General features: G+C 46.0%; 1 protein-coding gene across 31 annotated transcripts in view; it reads right to left on the bottom strand.

Moving 5' to 3' along the window:
• Positions 1 to 19,858, bottom strand: part of LOC117426531 (neurofascin-like) — a 66,372-nt gene that overhangs the window by 21,334 nt on the left and 25,180 nt on the right. For 10 of the 31 annotated variants that reach the window (XR_009309256.1, XR_009309257.1, XM_059003585.1 and 7 more), the window contains exons 3-23: positions 19,455 to 19,596; positions 18,902 to 19,075; positions 17,575 to 17,592; positions 16,969 to 17,074; positions 15,953 to 16,149; positions 15,289 to 15,411; positions 14,406 to 14,576; positions 12,136 to 12,186; positions 9,810 to 9,921; positions 8,893 to 9,077; positions 8,271 to 8,402; positions 8,011 to 8,154; positions 4,113 to 4,224; positions 3,624 to 3,790; positions 3,179 to 3,326; positions 2,851 to 2,910; positions 1,768 to 1,892; positions 1,430 to 1,471; positions 944 to 1,045; positions 569 to 766; positions 15 to 85 (exon numbers count right to left, since the gene is read on the bottom strand). Coding sequence is in view for 29 of the 31 variants with exons in the window: in XM_059003585.1 (XP_058859568.1) it covers positions 15 to 85; positions 569 to 766; positions 944 to 1,045; positions 1,430 to 1,471; positions 1,768 to 1,892; positions 2,851 to 2,910; positions 3,179 to 3,326; positions 3,624 to 3,790; positions 4,113 to 4,224; positions 8,011 to 8,154; positions 8,271 to 8,402; positions 8,893 to 9,077; positions 9,810 to 9,921; positions 12,136 to 12,186; positions 14,406 to 14,576; positions 15,289 to 15,411; positions 15,953 to 16,149; positions 16,969 to 17,074; positions 17,575 to 17,592; positions 18,902 to 19,075; positions 19,455 to 19,596 (2,580 nt within the window). In the remaining 2 variants the exon portion in view is untranslated. The remainder of the gene's footprint in view (positions 1 to 14; positions 86 to 568; positions 767 to 943; positions 1,046 to 1,429; positions 1,472 to 1,767; positions 1,893 to 2,850; positions 2,911 to 3,178; positions 3,327 to 3,623; positions 3,791 to 4,112; positions 4,225 to 8,010; positions 8,155 to 8,270; positions 8,403 to 8,892; positions 9,078 to 9,809; positions 9,922 to 12,135; positions 12,187 to 14,405; positions 14,577 to 15,288; positions 15,412 to 15,952; positions 16,150 to 16,968; positions 17,075 to 17,574; positions 17,593 to 18,901; positions 19,076 to 19,454; positions 19,597 to 19,858) is intronic. The other 21 variants (XM_059003598.1, XM_059003602.1, XM_059003601.1 and 18 more) reach the window with 12 other exon arrangements.

Here is a 19,858-nt window from a genome sequence, read left to right as displayed (position 1 = left end):
AAGGCCACTCTTACCTCCCAGGTGATCTCCATGTTCGTCTTCTTGGACCCCTTACCGCGAATCCCCTGGGGAATCAATTCTGGAGCTGAAACACACACACACAGCGCACGTCAGAGCCAAACAAACCATGCTTGGAAACCGGGCTGAAAAGCACTCTGTACAGGACCTCACTGCTACCAAAATAAAAAATGAAGAACTTTGAATGCCACAGTGGCCCGACTGTCATACCACACACACACCACAATGACAATGCCCACGGCTTGAAACTCACACGAGCCCTGCACCCAGTCCTGGGTTCAGAAATACCTTCAATTAAGCATGTTATTCAAATGATCAGGAGTTTGATCTTAAATAAATTGTTCCTCCTTTACAGCTCTGTGAAAAACTCCTATTAGTAAACCTACAGGTGAGACTGTGATTAATGAGTTCAGAGTTGATTTACCAGCAGCCCGATTGTTCAACCTCCTGGCACCTGGACATTGTTATATACATTTGTGAAACCCAGGACTGGGTGCAGGGCTAGTGCGAGTTTAAAGCCCTGTAATCCCCCCACTCCCTGGTCACTCACGGGCCCCGTTGGTCTGGTAGCGCTCGGACGGCCGGCTGGGGTTGCTGGCTCCGATCTCATTGATAGCCAGGACGCGGAACTGGTAGTTGACGTAGGGAGAGAGCTGCAGGATGACGGAGTTGAGGTTGCCGGGGTAACTGGAGAGATTGTGCCACTTCCCTCTCTCCCATCGGTCCTCTTCATACTGAACGAGGAACTCTGAGAAGAGACAGAGAGGACCGAGAGAGTGAGGAAGAGTTACAGAGTTAGGAGGCAAGCAGAAATGAGAACGGGAGAGATTCTCCCGGTGGTGATGTCACCCAGGACAAGGAGTCACCTTTGAGGTGAAGGGAGGGAAAGAGGAAGGATGGCAGGTAGGCGAGCTGGATGACTGACCTGTAATTGGACTGTGGTTATCATCCTGGGGTATCCAGGTGAGCCTCACGCTCTTCTCTGAAGGGTCCGTCAGCTCCAGGTCCACAGGGGGGTCTGGGCGGTCTATAGGGAGGGGTGGGGGGGGGGGGTATTAAACACTTTCAAATACACTCTCTCCTTCCTCCTAAAACCTACAGATTTTGTCCACTTTGGTTTGGGTCCTTACAAACATAAAGACTATCTCTTAATAATCCACCCCATAAAGAACGGCCAGCCACAGTTTCATTAAAATTGAATAAGCAGGTCTCTACACATCTGTACAAGTGTGTGACACACAGGCATCTCCTCTAGAAATGGCAGGACTCACTGATCTACAGTCATGCAGTCTCTGTACGGCTTGGGTAGCGAGCAGGATATATAAATATTTTTAATAGCTTTATTCATTAAACATACAAATAGCAGTTAAAACAACTCAGATTAACAAACAAACAAACAAACAAACGTTACCTGGAATTATTCCAGTACGGCTGGTAGAGGTTAAGGTTGAAGCTGTGATGTGAAAAGTTAAGAGTCAAATGTTAGTTTTCCGTTAGTATTGCAATTCAAACTCATTTTAGGGTAGTAGCGTCGAAGGGACTGGGTTTAGGGGATACGGTTACAGCACTGGGGTGCATAAGCTTGTGGGTTTGAAGCAATGGGGCTTTCTTTCATTTACTTATGCTTTGTTTGAAAAACCATCATTACTAGTTAGTCAAGTAACAGAATTCATAGTAATTCATAGTGTGTGTGCGTGCATGTGTGCGTGTGTGCATGTATTGGTGTGATGGAGCTCAATACAGGCGTACCCAGGACAGTGAGGCGCGCTGTGGCAGAGTCTTCATCCAGCTCAGTGCTCACCACACAGGTGTACAGACCCTCGTCGTTCTCATTCACATTTCGGATGGTCATCGATTCCTCGTCTTTCTTCACCCTGCAGGGGTCAGAAGAGAGGGGGGGGTTAAAGATGCAGAGTATGAGTAAGGGAGAGGGGGAAGAGGTGGAAGGGCAAAAGTTGCAGGGACATGATTGAGAGAGAGGGGAAAGGGGAGAGAAAGAAAATTAGAGAGAAGAGGGCGAGAGGGGGTAAGAGGAGAGGCGGGAATAGGAAATAGGATGATTAAAAGTGAGGAGCGGTGTGGGGGAAAGAGCCAGGATGAGGTAGAGGGAGTACGAAGAGGAAAGAAAGGCAGACACAGAGGTGAGAGTACAGAGTCAGGGCAGGGGATAGCTGGGTGTTTAGTTTGTAAGCTGCGTGATGAATTGTAGTCAATGATAAAACAAAATGCACTGCAATGACAGTGAGTAACCTTTGTTAGGACAGCCTGTGTATATATATATATATGAATATGATGCACTTGGTTAAAGCTGATACTTGGTTATTACGCTGTGGTGCTGATCAGAGCTTGTGATATTGATTTATATTCAGCGTTAACAAGTCATTCAAGACAATCCTCAATTGCCACTGGTAATGAATCTTAATAAGCAGGCTTTCTGTTTTTGTCAGGGTAAAAATGTGCTTTAGATATGCTCATTTTAAATGAATTGACTGCATTTAAGGATTGTGTGGTGGGGTTTTTATACTGTTGGAAAAACGTCATAACCACTTAAAAATAGTACACTATTTCAAAAGTATATTCAAGTTTCAGATTGCACAATTTCTAAAAGGCGTATTTGAAAATGTATTTGATGTTAGTGATTATTTATGACACAGCATATTGCATGTTGCAAAATGATAATAAATAATTGGATAGTTAATAAAGAAATAAACTGTTTTAGCTCCACACTAGTTGTCAAATGATATGAAATTATTTTAAGAGATGATTTAAGCCCCAAAATATAGGTTTGTTTTTTGTTACATATTCATGGCTGTTATTGTCCGGGGGTCCTACCTGGGATAGAACATTCCCTCCACCTCCTTCAACCACTTTCCTACAGTCCGTACAAAACCTCTTCAAAATACAACATAATAATACAACACATTAGGGCAGACGCAATGCAAAGCTGGCACTTCAAATGAATTAGGCACAATTAAAGAGTCTTCAGCTTTGACCAGAACGCATTTCATGTTGTCCAGTTTACATTTCCAGCACGTAATATAAACTCTGATCAGGAATAATTATTAGACACTGGGAGCATATCATGTTTTAGCAATGTGTGTGTGTGCGATTGAAGCCCTCTGTCGCCCCCTGTCCGGTGAGTGATGGAACTGCCGCTCACCTCCAGCCCATGGTCAGCGCTTTGTCATCTTTGAGCCAGGTGACGGTGAGGCGCATGGTAGGGTCGTGCTTGATGCGGCAGTCAAATCGGGCTGGCGTGCCATGCTTCGCAATCAGATCTTCCGGGGCTCGGATGATCCGAGTGGGCTCTGAAACAGGACCAGAACCATCAATACTACACTGCGAGGAAACCTCAATGTAAACCAAGATATACTGTGTGCTTGAAGACCCCTATAGTGCTAATAAAGGACCAGATTCCTTCTCAATAGGAAATTCAGTTACCCGATTTGTTCCCTCTTACAAAAAAAGGGGAGTCAAAGTTTGGCTTGTTGATTGCTAAACATCACTTTACACAGAAACTCTAAGATCACACTTCAAAAATGAGGGCTTTAGTTGTCCAGTTGGAAAGTTAGGAGAAGCCCTGAGGAATGCTGAGTTTCTCTGACCTTTGACCTCGAGGCGGACCTGGTTCTCGGCCTTGCCCAGGATGTTTGTCGCCACGCAGGTGTAGGTGCCCTGGTCCTCCTTGCGAGCGCGCTTGATCTCCAGAGTTCCGTTGTCGTAGACGCGGTACTGCCCCCCGTCCAGGTTACTGCCCTGTCCATTCTTAAACCTACAGGAACAAACAGAGACAGGGAACAACAAATCCAACTGCACCGGCAAAGCGGCTGGACCTGTATCCAACCCTGCACTACATCAGCTGCTTCTCAAACCACATTCATGGAACTGCATTGTTAGCTACAATAACTTTCAGCTTTAATACTAAATGTGGCTTCACTTTATCATGGAAGGTAACATGAAAGCTTGCAGGAGAAGGAATCAAAACGCAAGCCGCCCAAACCAGGAGAAATACATTTGTTGTTACAGGGGTCTGCTGTGGCTGCACAAAATCAAAACCATAGTCCGGAACCTGGTGGCACAGCCCCTGTACTCACCAGCGCAGCGTGGGCAGAGGAGAGCCAAAGTAGGGGCAGTCGAGGAGGGTGCGGTTGTTCTCGATCACCTTGATAAGCTGGTTCCACGGGGCCAGCATACGCGGTGGCATGTCTGGAAGAAATCCCCATCACTCTTTAGAACTCCATTACCCAGACTCCCTCAGAACTCCATTACTCAGACTCCCTCAGAACTCCATTACCCAGACTCCCTCAGAACACCATTACCAAGACTCCCTCAGAACTTCATTTACCCAGACTCCCTCAGAACTCCATGACCCAGACTCCCTCAGAACTCCATTACCCAGACTCCCTCAGAACTCCATTACCCAGACTCCCTCAGAACTTCCTTTGCCAAGTGTTTAACCTGTAGTATTTTGTATTTAATCATATCCTGATGTAACTATCACTATTTAATCATATCCTGATGTAACTATCACTATTATCTGCTGTATTATTGAATTGTGGTTTGTCACTGTGGCAATGCGCCCCGCCCCTGTGTGCATTTATGTGTTGTATGTTACGTGCGTGTGTAAATGTTGGTGTATAGATTGGTACACGGGATATAAACAGGTCTGTGTTTCACGTGTGTTTAAAAAGTATAGATTTGTATTTAGGCACGAGGAGAGCACACATCACTTCACGTGCATTTAAAATGTAATATGTGAGCACGGGGTTGCACAGAATTAATTCACGTGCTGGGATTCAAGTGAATAATTAATTAGTAATTGAATCCCAGCACAATAGTATATATAGAGACACGTAGCACTCAGTCAGGGTTAGGTGTTCGGTGAGTGGAGAACGGGATTGGAGCGGAGGTAAATGTTAAGAAGAATAATAATAATAAGTAGTAGTAGTAGTAATCTGCTCACCGTGTTGTGTTCGTCTGTCTGTGCACTGTTTAGTTCGTTTTGTGTGTCATTTTATTTTGGCGTATAGTGCCGTGTCCTGTTTTTGTGTTCCAACCTTTTATTTTCTGTTCTGTTCTGTTTAATTATTAAATGCTGAGCGCAATCACGCGCTCAGCTTTACCAAAACCCCATCTCTCTGTTTATTTATTTCCTCCATCTGGTCTGACGCCACCCACTCCGGCCGTCTTTGTGACACGTGGTGTCTTCGTGGGATAGCCGCGCCTCCAAGCGTCAGACCAGGAGGGGTCTGGATTAAAAAAAAAAAAAAAAAAAAAAAAAAAAGATTACAAATATTGTTTTGGGGGAAAAAAACAAAAAAAAACAAAAAAAAAAAATCAATGGCAGAAGACGCCATCAAACTGCTGGGCTGGTTCCTGGAGAATGCTGGGCTGGAGGCCCAGTCTCTGCCCATAGTCGTCCGGGTCCTGTGGATGATGGACAGTGAGAGATGGGAGGCATATCAGCAGGAACACACCCCAAACACCTTGGAGGAGGGTGTGCAGTTTGTCCTCAACTACCTGGAGGCAACCATAAATGGAACAGCAGCCCAGGTAGCAGGACCACCAGCAGAGGAGTACCTGCTGTCCCCATCTCCACCAGCAGAGGGTGAGTACCTGCTGTCCCCATCTCCACCAGCAGAGGGTGAGTACCTGCTGTCCCCATCTCCACCAGCAGAGGGTGAATGCCTGCTGGTTTTGCCTCCACAGCCCAAATGGGAGGAGCCTGAGCATCCACAGCCCAAATGGGAGGAGCCCAAGCGGAAGGAGCCCGAATGTCCTACGCCTGAGTGGGAGGAGCCCGAATGTCCTACGCCTGAGTGGGAGGAGCCTGAACGTCCTACGCCTAGGTGGGAGGAGCCCGAACGTCCTACGCCTAGGTGGGAGGAGCCCGAACGTCCTACGCCTGAGTGGGAGGAGCCCGAACGTCCTACGCCTGAGTGGGAGGAGCCCGAACATCCTACGCCTGAGTGGGAGGAGCCCGAACGTCCTACGCCTGAGTGGGGGGAGCCCGAACGTCCACAGCCCAACAGGGAGGAGTCGGGGCGTCCACAGCCCAACAGGGAGGAGTCGGGGCGTCCACAGCCCAACAGGGAGGAGTCGGGGCGTCCACAGCCCAACAGGGAGGAGTCGGGGCGTCCACAGCCCAACAGGGAGGAGTCGGGGCGTCCACAGCCCAAAAGGGAGGAGTCGGTGCGTCCACAGCCCAAAGGGAGGCAAGTCGGGGCTTCCACAGCCCTGGGACCCAAGCCACCAGCAGAGGGAAAATGCCTGCTGGTTCAGCCCCAAGAGCCAGAAGGGGAGGAGTTACAGGCTCAACCCCCTGAAAATTTTTGGGGGGGAGAAGGGCAGGATGCTGGTGTCCCCCAGCAGCCTCTCGCTATGCTGCTGAAGGCAGCACGGCGTGCACATGCCCAGCCGCCACAGCAGAGGGAGCCAGCACCGCCAGGAGCAGAGGAGCTGGAGCTGCCTCTACCTCCACCACCTCCAGGAGCAGAGGAGCAGGAGCTGCCTCTGCCTCCACCACCTCCAGGAGCAGAGGAGCAGGAGCTGTCTCTGCCTCCGCCACTACCACCGCAAGGAGCAGAGGAGCAGGAGCTGCCTCTGCCTCCACCACCTCCAGGAGCAGAGGAGCAGGAGCTGCCTCTGCCTCCGCCACCACCACCGCAAGGAGCAGAGGAGCAGGAGCTGCCTCTGCCTCCACCACCGCCCGGAGCAGAGGAGCAGGAGCTGCCTCTGCTGCCCGTACCTCCGCAGGGAGTACGGTGGCCGGAGCCCCAGAAAGGGGAGCTGCCGGCCACGAAGAAGGGGGAGGAGGTCTGGAGACCACTTTCCCCAGCAGCAGTTTCGCTGCAGGAGTTCTTGTGGCCGGAGCCCCACAGGAGGGAGCTGCCGGCTACGAAGAAGGGGGAGGTCGGGGGACCACCTGCCCCCGCAGCTTTTTCGCTGCAGGACGGGACCAACAGGCTGTCAGCCGTGCCACTACCGGCAGGGGTGCTGACAGCATTGCCAGCCAAGGGCCCACTGAAGCCTCCCTTCCCAGCCCGAGACTTTGTTCTGGACTGCTGGGTTTTTAAGGGGGGAGGTGGCCGTTGAGGCCATGTGTGCTGCGCACAAGGGGGGGTATATGTGGCAATGCGCCCCGCCCCTGTGTGCATTTATGTGTTGTATGTTACGTGCGTGTGTAAATGTTGGTGTATAGATTGGTACACGGGATATAAACAGGTCTGTGTTTCACGTGTGTTTAAAAAGTATAGATTTGTATTTAGGCACGAGGAGAGCACACATCACTTCACGTGCATTTAAAATATAATATGTGAGCACGGGGTTGCACAGAATTAATTCACGTGCTGGGATTCAAGTGAATAATTAATTAGTAATTGAATCCCAGCACAATAGTATATATAGAGACACGTAGCACTCAGTCAGGGTTAGGTGTTCGGTGAGTGGAGAACGGGATTGGAGCGGAGGTAAATGTTAAGAATAATAATAATAAGTAGTAGTAGTAGTAATCTGCTCACCGTGTTGTGTTCGTCTGTCTGTGCACTGTTTAGTTCGTTTTGTGTGTCATTTTATTTTGGCGTATAGTGCCGTGTCCTGTTTTTGTGTTCCAACCTTTTATTTTCTGTTCTGTTCTGTTTAATTATTAAATGCTGAGCGCAATCACGCGCTCAGCTTTACCAAAACCCCATCTCTCTGTTTATTTATTTCCTCCATCTGGTCTGACGCCACCCACTCCGGCCGTCTTTGTGACAGTCACACTTGAACTAAAGTTGTATTTCTTGCTCTTATTGTATTACTTGTATTGTAACACTTGAAATGTATTTGCTTACGATTGTAAGTCACCCTGGATAAGGGCATCTGCTAAGAAATAAATAATAATAATAATAATACCCGGACTCTCTCCGAACTTCCATTACCCAGACTCCCTCAGAACTCCATTACCCAGACTCCCTCAGAACTCTATAACCCAGAATCCCAGAGACCACTTACCCAGTACATTAACAAAGGCGTTAGCCAGCAGGTAGCCATGCTTGTTGGAGGCGATGCACTGGTACACAGCGCTTCCGCCTATCTGCACTGAACGGAAGACGATGGTGTCACCGGAAACCTTGCGGCTCGGGTTTGGGGAGGCATCTACAGTAGGGAATGAAGAAAGAAGAGATTCCTGATAGCCACTGCTTCAATCACAAACAGATAACCAAACAGTGCAGGTGCAGCTAAGAGGGGCTCCCAGAGCATGGAGCACTCACTCTCTATGGCCTCTCCGTTGACCAGCCACTGGATGGTGGGTTTGGGGTTCCCATTGGCTCGACACACCAGCCTCCCATCTTCTTCAGGGGCCAGGACGAGGTTAGTGGGCTTATTCAGCCAGTAGGGGGCAGCTGTGTGTCACGAAAAAAGAGACCTAAAAACTCCATGTTATATCAGCTATTGAACAGAACAGGATCTCTTTTAAACACAGTATTTATTATAAATAAGTCGATGGCTTTATGTATGTTCATCCATATATTTCAACACAGATTAAAGTTCAACAAAGTCTGGAGACACTTAACAGTTTGGGAAACACTGCAGTTTACAAAAGCTGTTCTTATGAAGCTCTCACGATCCTGGTAAAGTTAGAGTAGCTTTTGGGAAATGGCCCCCTGGCTGCACACAGATCCCCTGATCCCTATGGGCAGTGCTTTAGTTATGCAAGCCGGAACTTGCATAACAGCCAAAGCTAAGTCACATGACCTACATCTCCCGCACAACTGTTGTCATTTGATTCAGTCAGTCCTCTTGACGCAGTGAAAAGAGCATTAGGAAATTCTATTACAAACTACTTCTTTAAGAAGGCTAAAAATGCTGACGAAGACGACAGCAACAGTTCACCTTGCACTGTGACAGCCACCACGTGGCGGGTCCCCCCCATCTTGTTGTTGGCGAGACAGAAGTACTCCCCCGAGTCCTCCTCCGATACCCCGGTGATGCGCAGAGTCTTGTTGAAGTTCTCAAGCTTCGTCTTCAGGGCGGGGAGATCCCCCCCCCTCTTAAACCACTTGATATCGGGGGTGGGCCTTGAGGGGGGCAACGTCGGTACAAAGTTACTTTCATCCGGGTCAAAAGCAAGGGTCAACACTTACTGTAAGGGTCAAGGCTCATTCGCATAAGAGGAAAGGACCTAGGGGAGGGACGGGGGTGTGGTTTCAACGAAGGGGCTGCTGTGATTGGATACATTTGATCATATTTTGGAATCTTTTTAAACACCTCAGCTAGTCGTTTAAAGCCCCTAAGTGGCCCAGAGACAGTCAATGTCGTCTCGGTTGGTTATATTAAGATCATAAAGTGCTGGTTTTACAGCAGTCGCTCGTTTCAAACCACACCTTTATCACTCCCCAAGGTTCTTTCCTTATAGGGAGACTAGACTCAAGGGGTACAATGTTATGTTATTTCAACATGTCTTTTACTTTTCTCTGTATAATATAGGCTCCTATCCGATCACTGAAAACATACTGCAAAAGGAAAATGACTATATTAAAGGGATTGTTTTAAATGGGAAAGACAAAATGTTAGCACTATTGAGTGTTCACAAGTGGATGGTATTTATTTAAAACAACTGTTTAGGAGATAATAGGCTGAACGTTAAGAAATCCAAAATGGAGGTGGATTATCGGGGGTAGACACCAATAATGTAGTTTCAATAAAGGAAATCAATGCCCAGATTAATAACTAGTGTCTAAATTAAGGAGCCACTTGATTTAACCTGGCCTTTGCCACTGCTATGTGCTCTTCTGTCCTGTGAGACTCACACTCCCGAGGCGATACACTCCAGAAGCAGATCCTCTCCGCGCAGCACCGTCTTGGAGCTCGCTGTTCCCGTGGGAGAGAGAAAGGCAGGCGCGGTCTCCGGAACTCCGCGAGCTGAGAGAACGCACAGACACCTTCCTTAAATCAATCCACCCTCAACTTTCATCACACCACATTCAGCGGTACCAAAAAGAAACATAGGGGCTCGACAGCAAAGCTTTTACCCCAGTCTTTGATTAACTCATATTTTGTGAATGAAGAACACAAAAGCTGAGGGAGCACAAAGCCACTTTTTCAGGAACAGTGGCTTGAAACACTTCCAGGAGACCTAGTTTGAGGCAACTTTGCTGTATCAAACCCAGTCTCCCCTGGAGTGCCGTGCAGTTGCCTGAAACCTGTCTCCAAAAACCAAGTTCCAAGCCACAAAGTGGCTTCATATTCCCTCAGCTTAAGACTCCAGTTACAACCAATATAAAGCATATTTTAGTTTAGTTTACAAATCTTAAGCACTCTCGAGAAAAATAGGAGTTCATTAAAGACACAAATAAAAGTTTGAAAAAGGTGACAACTTGAACTTGCTTGTTTTATGAAGCTGTTAAATAAGAAATAAGGAGTGGTCAAGTCCCCATTGTTTCTTTTTTCCCCTTATCAATATCGGAGAGCAGGCAAGTGAACCATCAGGGGAGAGAAAGTGAAGGGTTAGTAAAGAAGTTCTATTGCCTTACCCATATAATAAAACACCTGCAGTTTACATAGTGGAAATGAATGGAAACGGGTTCAAATACTGCAGTGTAGTCAGATGACATGTACTATATAACCAGACTGTAATAGTAACCAGTCCTAGCACTGTTCATTTAGCTCCTGTAGGCAGACACATGCGCTTACAGTGCAGCAAAAATGTTGCTTTATTCTGCAGCAACGTGACCCAACTTTACTCATCTAGTACACCGATAAACTGCAGTTGTTTTTTTTTACATAGGGTGGCTTACAGCCCCATACATTTCTCCTTTATAACAATTGCACGCAACTTATCTACATCTGAATCAGAGTTCATTATTAGTAGATATTAGTTTAGGGTTAGCTTCAAGGTTAGGCTGGAATAACCAGGCACGGGATGGACTGCAGTTTGAGGTATTTCATGTTTGCTCCAGCGCTTAATTAGAGCATGTGCACATGATCTGAAAATGCGCTTTTCACGGATGCCGCTCACAGATGGAGTTCACTAAAACCTGGAATGGCTCAAACTGCTACATAACAGTCCTCTTGTTTTCTAACCTGCTACAGGAGAAACTGACGGGTCTATTAAGGGTCAATCCATAGGAATGCCGTAATTAGTAACTGAAGGAATCGGTCTAAATCTAAGGAGGGGGATGCTGTGAGTGAGTCAAGCTGAATTACTGCTTTTACCACTGGATCTCTCCAATCAAAGCCAGGCTCAGGAGATTATCAATGTTTGACCCGAATCTTACAAATATTACAAGCATCCCCCCACCCATCCACACTCCAATCCACACACACACATCACTCTTATGAGGAAGAGCAACAATCTGCTGCTAAAACTCTGAAGCTGAGTTTGAACTACAGGAATTAATTTGTGATTCTCCAGTTTTCTTGCTCTAGAGGATCTCACTCACCATCGCTGGCAGAACCACCGACCAATTTTGCCTTTAAATTCCAAGTAACTTTAAATGTATTGGTAACCTCTCCAGTAGCTTTAAACTGTGTCTGGTGCCACCTTGCTGTGGATGAATTATTGCAGACAACCAGAACTGACTGACACCCCAAGCTCTCTCCCCCTTTGTAATGGTCCAGGGGTTGCGCACTTAAACTTCATCTCAGGGAAGCACAGTGCTCCACTAAATATCCCAATTGAAGGTGTGCTTTTTGGTAGTTTCAAGATCTAGCATCAAATGACTTCTTCCCATTTGATGCTACTGAGTGACATTGTTTCTTGGAATCGTTCCAATCCAACGACAGAACGACCGGGCGGATTGCACTGTTCCAAGTTCTTGTGCGTTGTTAGGCAGGTAAGGAGATTGAGCAGAGGAAAGCTGTTTAATTACATACACCATTCACAGGGACGGAGTGGTGTGGTTACTTCACTCACGAGGATGGCTATCCTCATTTGAGGAATGACTAGAGTACCCCATGAGCGTTCCCACTCATCCTCTCTATACCTGGCTCTCCATGACTGGAACTGCCAAGCCCTGGATTTCCTATCTCTGTATATACTGTGGATGTGTTTAGTGGGTGCAGGGGTGAGAGCTGGGTTAGGTGGTAGCTGGGTTAGGACACTGGGTCAGGGCAGTACAGTCACTGCACACTCACCACTGTAATAGTCAGTGTGGTTCAGAGAGGACGTATCGTTATGGGGTTCCTCTGCAAAAAAACATAACATGACGTCAGCATGCCAAACAAACAGGAGGGCGAAAGAAGAGCTAACGTTAACGAGACCCGACCCGCCGCCCGCTGGGAGGCAGGGGTCACAAATAGAAGAAAATAAACAGAATGACAAATTCGCAAAAGCAAACGATTAAGAGGAGATAACAACACAACAGGAAATGGAAGAATCTTGAAATAAAAGCAAGCACAGGGGCTGGATTGTACCAGGTCAGTACAATAAAAAAAAGGTGAAATACAAATCAAATGCATTTGAATGTTGTCTCCCTGTATTACATTTTACTGGGGCTCATAGCAAGATTACCTCTATTAAACTAAAAAGAGATTTTACTGTTGCACAAATTGTTTACCGGTTTTGATAATTAGGAGATTTTTGAATTTTCTATACATTTTTTTCAGTGGAGTAAAATTCTTTGTAAACCTGGCACTGCTCTTGGATTGGGTTCCGTTCACGGTTCAGAACGTGGTTTGGTTCTGTTAAGGATGCTCTACTTTTAACTGGCCAGCAGAGGGCAGCCCAGCTCCCTTAGCAACTCCGGGTAAGAGCTCTTTCTGTCCCTGTGTGGGTGCCTATGACTGGGCAAGCTTCCTTGACCACTGTGGTTTTCAGCTACTGTATCAGTGGTGCTTTGGAAAGGTGGAATAAACCGTACCTTCCAGCAAAGTTTGTGAGTTGTACTTAAAAGTTTCAAAATCTAATTGAATTCTTTGCTCATTCGTAATCAGCGTCTACAGTTCTCAGATCAGAGCTCTCCCTAACAGAATGTATATATAAATCCATGTTATGTTTCATTTTAAATGGTCATTTCTATCATTTCTTTTTGTTTTTAAACACTCCTACTCATCTCAGACAGATAAACAGGAAGACAGACAGACAGATGGACACGCTCTTTCGTATGGCAACAAAGCATCTCCTAAAATATATATTTTTAAAAAAGGGTGTAAGATCAATTAGTTTTTAGAACAAAAAAAACTGCAAACGTTCAACATAAAACAGCAGCACAACATGAAAAAAAGAAAGCATAGAGATTAACAAAGCTTTACTGAATTGACATGATAGTTCTGGAGTTCTAGAATATATTGCCTATGGTGGGGCACCAATGATTCTTCCCCAACCTGTAATTCTGCAGAACCCCCACCAGGTGTCTCTCTCGATCCATACTCTCCCCTGCTGAAGACTCCAAAACACAACATGTTAGGAATCTCAACCCCTTGCCATAACTTGACATAGCAAACGATTACGTTAACAATATTTGCATTGCATATTTGCAATACTGCCCCCCAGTGGCGATTCAGGGAGTTATAGGTCCTGGCAGGCCCTAACTGGAGAAGTCGTTGGACAGAAGGCAGATATCTCCCTGGTGGTGATTTAGGGAGATTATACACCCTTGTGGTGAAGATGAAAGGGTAATGACAATCTAGTCTCAGTGCTCCTTGTCCATCCATATAATCCACTCAGCCAAAAACAAGTAAGCCAGGACACCAGTCAGCGAGAGCTAGCCCAGTCCAGGTGACAGAAGGCTGTATTAGGGCCACATGTGTGGAAATGAGTGACTCCCAAGGCCCTAAAGGTTTAAACGCTAAAACAGTAAACACCAATACATATCCTAAACCGCACAGCACCGTTTTCTGGAGATCTTGCATTGATTATTTTACACTTGATTTAGAATTGAAGGTCAGCTTTCTATTTTGCTTTTTCAATGAAACCGCTCCCTGTGATGGGGTATCCGAACTGCCATCAACACCATTCTTTTAAACAGGCAACAGCCGGTGTAATCAGACCCCTGTTAAATGATCCCTGTGAATTTGAAACTCTTTCATTTGTTGTATCGGTAAATTGGAATTGTTTTAAATTTTGTATTGTTGTTTATGACTGTGTCTTTGTTCTGTTTGAATGATCATTTTTGCCTTTGATTTTATTTCCTGCCGCCTTCTCTTGCCAGGACAACCTTGACAAAGAGATATCTCAAAATAAAATAAATATGATTTTTTCTTTAATTGTAGCTGCATGGATAACTCCTACCAGTAAACACACAAAAGTACAGGTTTATTCATGCCGCAATAAGGGCAATCTGTTTTTCTTTCAGGTTTAGCAGGGGTCGGATTTTCTGGTCCTCTCTATAATAGAAACAAGGTGGGTTGTGCAGTCCAGGGTTGGGTGCAGGACGCGTGTTTGGCAGTGCTGGGGTGTTACTCACTGGTGATCACTTTGAGGGAGAAAGGGTTCTTCTGCTGGATAGTGTGTGTGAACTGGAAGCGGGCGTTGCAGCTGTAGTCTGTCAGCCCATCCTTGGCCATCACATTGGAGAAGTAGAGATCCCCGTTCAGCCCCATGGAGACCCGCTTGTCCTGAACAATTGGCATCATAGCTGTGAAGGAGGGCAAGGAGGGGGGTGAATCACACAGACGGTTCTGTCAGCGCAATGGGGGGGTGAATCACACAGACGGTACTGTCAGCGCGTAGGGTTTCTCTACTGTTTTTGAAAATGAATGTTTATACAGAAAGTAAATTCATTATATTTTACAAAAATCACTGCTATAATACATTTTAAAATGTTGTATTTGAGTGGACTGTAATGTAAGGCCATATCCCCTTGATTAAACCTTTTGGCCACTTCCTTATACCTCATCATTTAAGTTAAAACAATATGTACCCACCCCTAGGAGTTCAGAATATATGTTTGTATGGCTAAATCATGAATCTAATGCGTAATCTTTGTGATTTATATACTCCACTGCTGACTGTTAGCAGAGATCTCGTGCACTATGTTTGCTCAAAAGGAGCAAAACGATTTCTGTTAATAACGTACTACCTTATTTTAAATCGCAAACTACCATTAAACATGTTTGATCCTTCTGATGCCATCGGAGAGCACACGATCAACAGTGTAGTGTTATGATTAGTCCAATAAAACATGCAGAGGTTGTTTTTGAAATGTACTGTACATTAAGGGGGTGTTTTGTCAGTGTTGTTCACAGCTGTGAAGAAAGAGCCAGAATCTTTGTTACGATAGCTCTATAGTATATACAGTGTGTTTCCACGAGAGCACTGCCCTGTGTTTGGGTGATGAGTGAACTCACCGCTGTTCATCCAGAAGATGAGGGGGGGAGGCAGTCCAGGGGGAGGGTTGCAGGGCAGGATGATGGGAGAGCCCTCAGTCACCTCCCGAGGCTCCAGATTCTCTTTGGGCCACAGAGGAGACTCTGAGAGACACACACAATAAGAGGTTAATCCAGCACTGATGTAATGTGCATATGGAGGACCTGAGGAGAGCTGGGGTTCTAGAACTCTTCTTCCTAAATGATTGACAGGCATTACAAAAACCTCTTGTCCGAACATTATCTGTAATTTGAGGATATAAAAAGCTGTTGAAGGACTAGACCTACAGTTTTACAGTTTGTGATAATAATAATAATAATAATAATTAGGGGTGTGCTGATACGCATTCTCTTAATGGCCTGTTTATCGGCAGGTATTAAAAAAATCCATTCATTAACGTGTTGATTTCAAAAAACACTCGGAAGTGCGGAAGTGAACTGCCATTGATTGGTACTCAGTTGTAAAGGCGAGGGAAGGGCAGCTTTTCTTGGTTTGAAACCAACACATTAATGAATGGATTTATTTAATACCTGCAGATAAATAAGCAATTATGAGAATATCAGCACACCCCTAATAAAATGAATAACCCTAATAATAATAATTCCAGGAATCAATAAGGGGATAGATGGCGTGGTGGTTTCTCACTGGAGACCCGCAGCAGGATCTTGCTGGACAGCGCAGTGCCGTACTCGTTCCGGGCGAAGCACTGGTACTCCCCCTCGTACTCCTCCGGCCGCCCCCCGCTGCGGAAGCCGATCTCCAGCGTGCCGGCACGGTGCCGCATCGAGACCCGCGGGTCCTTCGCCACATTGAAGACCTTCCCGTTCCGCGCCCACGAGAAACTAAGAGAGAGAGAGGGGGAGAGGGAGAGGGAGACAGAGGGACATAGAGAGAGAGAGAGGGAGAGAGAGAGGGACATAGAGAGAGAGGGAGAGAGAGAGGGAGAGGGACATAGAGAGAGAGGGAGAGAGAGAGGGAGAGGGAGACAGAGAGAGGGAGAGAGAGAGGGACATAGAGAGGGGGAGAGAGGGAGAGGGAGACAGAGAGGGAGAGGGAGAGAGGGACATAGAGAGGGGGAGAGAGGGAGAGGGAGACAGAGAGGGAGAGGGAGAGAGAGAGAGAGAGAGGGAGAGAGGGAGAGAGAGAGGTAGAGAGAGGGAGAGAGAGAGGTACATAGAGAGAGAGGGAGAGAAGGAGAGAGAGGGAGAGGGAGAGAGAGGCAGTGAGACATGGAGAGAGAGAGTGAGATAGAGAGAGGAAGAGACAGAGAGAGAGAGAGAGAGAGAGAGAGAGAGAGAGAGAGAGAGAGAGAGAGAGATCAACGCTCAGTGTAGAACTGTCGTGTGGTCAGGTTTGTATACCTTGATTGCTTAGGCAAAACCTGTCATCATGACAACATGCATTTGGTAAGGGGGGGAGTGTGAAAGAGGGATTCAAGTAAAAAAAAGAGTTTACTACTGTAAAAGCATAGCAAAGTATAATAAAGCATAAGAAAAGCATTGTAAAGCAAAGGTAAACCCTGTAAAGCCCAGAGAGGCGTGGCAAAGTATATTTAAAAATATAGTAAACCATGGTAACTTCTGGTACTGTAAATGCATACTGTAGTATAACCATGGGAAAAGCTCATTTACTGTGGTGCTGGTAGAAGGGCGGGCCCTCACCTGGGTATGGGGTTCCCCTTGGCTTCACACTCGATAATGATATTGTCTCTGGGGTCCACGATGTAGTGCTTCACTGACTGCTTCGTGATGGTTGGAGGCTGTTTAACTGCAGAGGAAAACACACACCATTACACACTGTCAAATACCCAGTGTACCTGTGACAGGGCCCTGGGATCCCCAGCACTGCCACTTACCAATTCTGTGCTGTTTAAAATACACTCTCAGAGCCCCTGTTCTCTACAGTCTATTAAACTACTTTCAATTGGCAAGCATTCCCCAGTATTTTAGGTTATCTGCAGTGTACTGAGTTTGCTGGTTCTCAGATCCCCAGTATAGAATTATCTATACTATACTGTGTTGAGTTTGCTGGTTCTCAGATCCCCAGTATGGAATTATCTATGCTATACTGTATTGAGTTTGCTGGTTCTCAGATCCCCAGTATAGAATTATCTATACTATACTGTATTGAGTTTGCTGGTTCTCAGATCCCCAGTATAGAATTATCTATACTATACTGTATTGAGTTTGCTGGTTCTCAGATCCCCAGTATGGAATTGTCTATACTAAATGGAAAACCCCAGAGAAACTGTGATGAGGTGGACTTACTCTCTTGTTGGATTCTTGCTGTTGGGTCCAGAGTTGTCAGATTAAAAAGAGAGACAAGGAGATGGGATTGTTAGTAATATTAGGAATGACAGGATCTGAAGCACAGCACTGGTTTTGCAATGGAAGTGGTTGTGTTGTGTGTGTCAAACACAAAACATTTCAGGACAAATCATTGTCTCAGGCTCAGAACACAGAGTCAGAAGCCTGTATACAATCTGTGAACAGTGTTCTCTTCAGTACCCACACACAGTGAAACACAGAGACAGCATGTGTGTGACAGTGTGGATTCTTGTAAGTCTAAATTGAAAACATGCTTTTTTTTAATTTGCTTTTATATAATTGGTTGTAGCTGGAGTGTATTGTACATGTGAGCTCTTTTGTTTTGTTCTTAATTTTGTACAGCGCTCTGGGATGCCATGGCGTGAAGGGCGCCATATAAAAATAAATGTGTACTGTATTGTATCTGTGACAAGCCAGTGGCCAACAAAAAACGCCTAAATGAACCATCTGCAATCATTTTTTTGGCATAGGTTTAGAATGATTGGCCAAGGTTTTCAGCAACGGTATGAGAGAATTTGAATACTGAGCTTAAGATTTATATTAGCCTGACCCTAATCGAAAGAATGCTGTACAGTTTTACATTGGACCGCCCTTCTGCACCAGGTAAAGAACGTTGCCCGTCTTTCTGCACCTATTCCATTTTTTTTTTACTAGTTTTTAGAACATTACTTGATAAACAGCTTGATAAACCAGGACTTGGCTTGTTTAGGGTCTGGAGGGGAAATCCATACAGTAACATGGAAAAACCATTATAGACTGTCATTGATTTACTACAGTGTAATACTTGTCTGGTTATTTCATTGTTCTGGCACGGCGCTCTCCTCTGCCCTGAATAGCTCTGCCACAGACAGCAGTGCTCCGCAGGCCTGCTCTCCAGCCTCCCTGCAGGGCCACTGCCTCACACCCGGCCTCTCATTAACAGGACTTTGGAAACCTGGTTTCTGAGGCCTGCGAGAGACAGCGAGGCTTCTGAAAGTGACAGGAGAGTCAGGCTAATGAATGCCACTGCTGTGGCCGCAAGGGCAGCTCTAGGTCATGGTAAAATTCTACTGCACACAATAAAAAAAATGTCTTATGATTTCAACCATGATCCCTAGTGGCATTGTTACAAAGGAGTGAGAAGGTACACACACACATAAGCAATTAAAGGTATCTTCATTTCCAACTCAAGATTGCCATTGTGTTAATGTGAAAGATTAGGATATGTGGATATGACCATTAACATACAGTTAAACCCTGCCAGTTCTGTTCTTGATGCAATACTTACGGTCCAGCGGTACTTCGATCCCGCCCACCCCACAGCACAGCCAGAGCAGGAGAGCCACACCCCCCAGAGAGAGCTCCCGCCCCCTCACCAACATCTTCCCCACGATTGGACCAACGCACACCCCTCTCGTTGCCGACTGGCTGGATCGACTGCTGCCGGCCACGCCCCTCAGATCTGCAAAGAAACATAAAAACAACTTATTGCATAATTTTAGAAGGCATGTCAATCTGTATGTCGAGTACAACTAAAAAATATGTATTTTATTAATAAAATATCCATGCCCTGGATATAGAAAGAGACTGGTAGATGACCAGCTACATTCTAGCTAAGGTACTTCAAATTGAGACTTGCTTGCCACTATTTCAGATTATAGGTGGCCCTATGCAGCCACACACCATCCCAACAAACTGCCTCTGTGGCACACTGCCAACATGTTAGTTCACCCTTACAGTATAAAAGCTTACTGTGGTATAGCATGGTAAAAGCATTGTAAAAGCCATGGTTTACCACAGCAAAGTATGGTAGCAAAAGCATTGGAGAAGCGTGTGCAAACCTTTAGCAGGCGGTCGACTCCCTGGATACAAACTAGCAGAATCAGAGAAGCGAGGATACGTCCCTGACTGGCCTAGATTCACAGCTGCTGCAGCTGGAGGTCCCAGTGGACAGTGCTGAAGCAGCCTGTGTGCTGTGAGCGACTGCAGCAAGGAAGAGAAAACAGCACTGCTCAGCTAAACTGAGAGAGCGAGAGAGGGGGCGGACAGAAGACACACACACGCACACACACACGTGCTATAATGACCCCAGTCCCTCAGTGCCTCTATATACATGACATGCAGGTGGATCCAACAAGTGCTCTCATGATTCATACTGCCTTGTGTTCTACAAAGCCTCAGGTATAGCACAGATTCAAATGAAAATTCAGATATGCAGACAGCCCCGGCAGCTGGGTAATAAACT

Source organism: Acipenser ruthenus, chromosome 29 (assembly GCF_902713425.1).
Source record: "Acipenser ruthenus chromosome 29, fAciRut3.2 maternal haplotype, whole genome shotgun sequence".
Classification (NCBI taxonomy): Eukaryota; Metazoa; Chordata; class Actinopteri; order Acipenseriformes; family Acipenseridae; genus Acipenser; species Acipenser ruthenus.
The sequence above is the reverse complement of the archived record's forward strand: the minus strand, read 5'-3'. Positions and strand labels throughout refer to the sequence as shown.